Source organism: Cyprinodon variegatus, unplaced genomic scaffold (assembly GCF_000732505.1).
Source record: "Cyprinodon variegatus isolate N-32 unplaced genomic scaffold, C_variegatus-1.0 Scaffold58, whole genome shotgun sequence".
NCBI classification, from domain to species: domain Eukaryota; kingdom Metazoa; phylum Chordata; class Actinopteri; order Cyprinodontiformes; family Cyprinodontidae; genus Cyprinodon; species Cyprinodon variegatus.
In genome coordinates, this window is record NW_015150511.1 from 1017215 (window position 1) to 1019754 (window position 2540).

The 2540-nt window shown below is 36.7% G+C and overlaps 1 protein-coding gene across 1 annotated transcript in view; it reads right to left on the reverse strand.

Annotated features, from left to right (window-relative positions):
- Positions 1 to 2540, reverse strand: part of pik3cb (phosphatidylinositol-4,5-bisphosphate 3-kinase catalytic subunit beta) — a 131608-nt gene that overhangs the window by 38022 nt on the left and 91046 nt on the right. Inside the window, exon 6 of the mRNA XM_015371447.1 lies at positions 1439 to 1621. Coding sequence (XP_015226933.1) covers positions 1439 to 1621 — 183 coding nt within the window. The remainder of the gene's footprint in view (positions 1 to 1438; positions 1622 to 2540) is intronic.

A 2540-nucleotide genomic window follows, 5' to 3' on the forward strand; every position in this document is an offset into this window, starting at 1 on the left:
AAAACACGGCATAATCCTTTGTTACTTTATCGTCCTGAATTCCTTGTTTTCCAGCCACTTTTGTTTTTTGAAATGTGCATTTTCCCATTTCTCTAGATGTTTCTCTGCCTCAAGCTTCTTTTCCGAACACACGGCTTTACGATCAACCTTGAAGCAATTCCGCGCAAACACAAAGAACCTGTTATATTTAATATATCTGGTGAAATTGTTCTTATAAATGTATTTCTTTCTTTTTTTTAAATAAAAGATAAAAGCGATAATCACATTTAATAACTTTTAATGCCAATTAAGGCATTAATTTAAAAAAAAATAGCGGTTTAATGACTTGTTATGATTTTTAATGACCCCCAGAAACCCTGTAAAATATGTCTTAAAGGTTATTAATGTATTTCCTGAGAAAATAAATGCCTTAAAATCATTTGTTTTATCAGTCTGTGCCCGATCTGCACTGGAAATGGGTTCCTGCGCTACTTCCGGGAGCTAACTTTTTCGGATTTAGATTTAAACATAAATCTAGTCTTTTTGAGTTTTAGGTTTTCCTTTCGCGTTAACATTATGGTATATGGTGCGTAATCTAAAGAAAGAAACAACTAAAATGCAGACAAATCAGAAAGAGAAGTCAGAAAGCTTTTTTTAAAGACGTGTACTAGCATTCTTTAGTGAGTTAAGGATCGAAATAAGCGATTTTACAATCATAATTACATCATTTATGCAAACCTGGATATATATATCTGTTGATGCATGAGCAGAACGGATCGTGCTTACGGGACGGATCGGGTAGCAACAGCCACATATGCTTGATTCCAATAGGACTGAATAAACTAAAAATCCTGAATTTAAACAACCTATTTTTTTTTGCAGTAATCTCATTTTTTTTTAGAATTGAAGCAACACTGTCACTCTTAGCCACCAGGGGCGCTAGAGGCACTGTACTGTAGCTAGGACAGCCTGAATGGAGCATCGTATCAACCAGAAAAATCATTTATTAAATCTCAAAAGAAGCCTGGTTTAAAACTTACAGTGTTGCTTTAAACACAGATAAACTGTTTTTCCTGCTGCTCTGATTTTTTCAGATATTTTTTAGCTTCAAAAATACATAATTTAAACCAAAAAGCAAAAGTATTATTGTTTTTTTTTACTCTCTTAAAAGATGAGCAGTTTAAAGATTATTTCATCTTCCATCCCCGCTTTCACAACTTCAAAACCACCAAGCAACACCCTGACTGACAGGTTTGTTATAATAATCAACAAAAGCTAAAACATTTTAAGACTGGACATGAATCCTGACAATAAAGCATTAAATACTCTTATAATATAAATAGAACTGTCTATATATCACATAAGTCACATCTAATCAGTCCCTGCTCTGTTATTCAGACCTGAGAGGTTAGTTGGCCTGCAGCTATAGTTACGTAAATAAAGGTGAATCTCCATTGACCTTGTATTGAATCAGAGGATGGTCTCCACAGAGGAACTCCAGGCAATGGCTGACTCGGAGCACATACTGGCCCCTCCAGGCCTCCTCCTCAGGCGCGTGGGTGATGAGCCACTTCTTCACAGCCATCTCCATCAGCTCAGAGGGCGTGCAAGACGACAACGACACCTTCAGACTGGTCGAATCCTGCGAAGCAGCAGACGCCAAGAGGAGGCGATGAAATTGAGGAGCAAAGCAAAGTTCATACAATCCAGAAAAGATCCATAAAAAACAGCCTAAAAATAGCAAAAAAGCATGCTTTATTTATTAAGATAATTAAAATAAATTTGTTGTAGGTTGAAGCAAAGAAGTATTTGATCAATTTTGTTTTAACAGTTTAAAAGGCAGATTAGCTCCAGAGAAAACATCTTTCAACACAAAGCTGCAGTAAACAGAGACTGCGCTTCACTGCACTCTTAAAAGCTTAAAGTCTTTCTATTGAGAAGCCAGCGGAAGTTTTCTCCATCTGTATGGATTCAAGAGAAGCTTAGCTCTGCCAAATAAAGCTGCTATACCGGTTATCACATCTACGGGAAATACAAACTGAGCTTTTAGTGCATTTTTGAGGTTGGTGAGGTTCTAGAAACTATAGGAGAGTTGCCCATCTATGATATGCTTAAGAACCACAGGAAGTTCTTAGAAATAAATCAATCAATAAAGTAAAGTACCCCAGCTAGAGTTCCAGTAGAGAACAATCTGTAATAATAATTCAACTTTATTAATCTCACACTGGAGAAATTCAGCTCTGCATTTGATCAGGGGTTGATTTAGGAAAATTTGGGCCCTGGGCAAAGACAGGCAGGGGGCCCTCTGAATACAGAAGACAACACGTAAAACAGACACATTATACAGATAGAGAATTTTGAATAGAATAGACATCCATTATGTGTTCTACACTTTGTCCCTCTCTTCTTGTCCCTTTTCTTCTTGTTTTCCTCTCTATGTTTTGTACTCAGCGACTTTTCATGCTGTCTCTAAAGGAATGAAAGATTTTTTTTCCAAGCACTAAGCTCACTTAGCTGATTGCTCCTTCCTGTGTTTCCAAAAAGGCCAAAGTAAATAACCC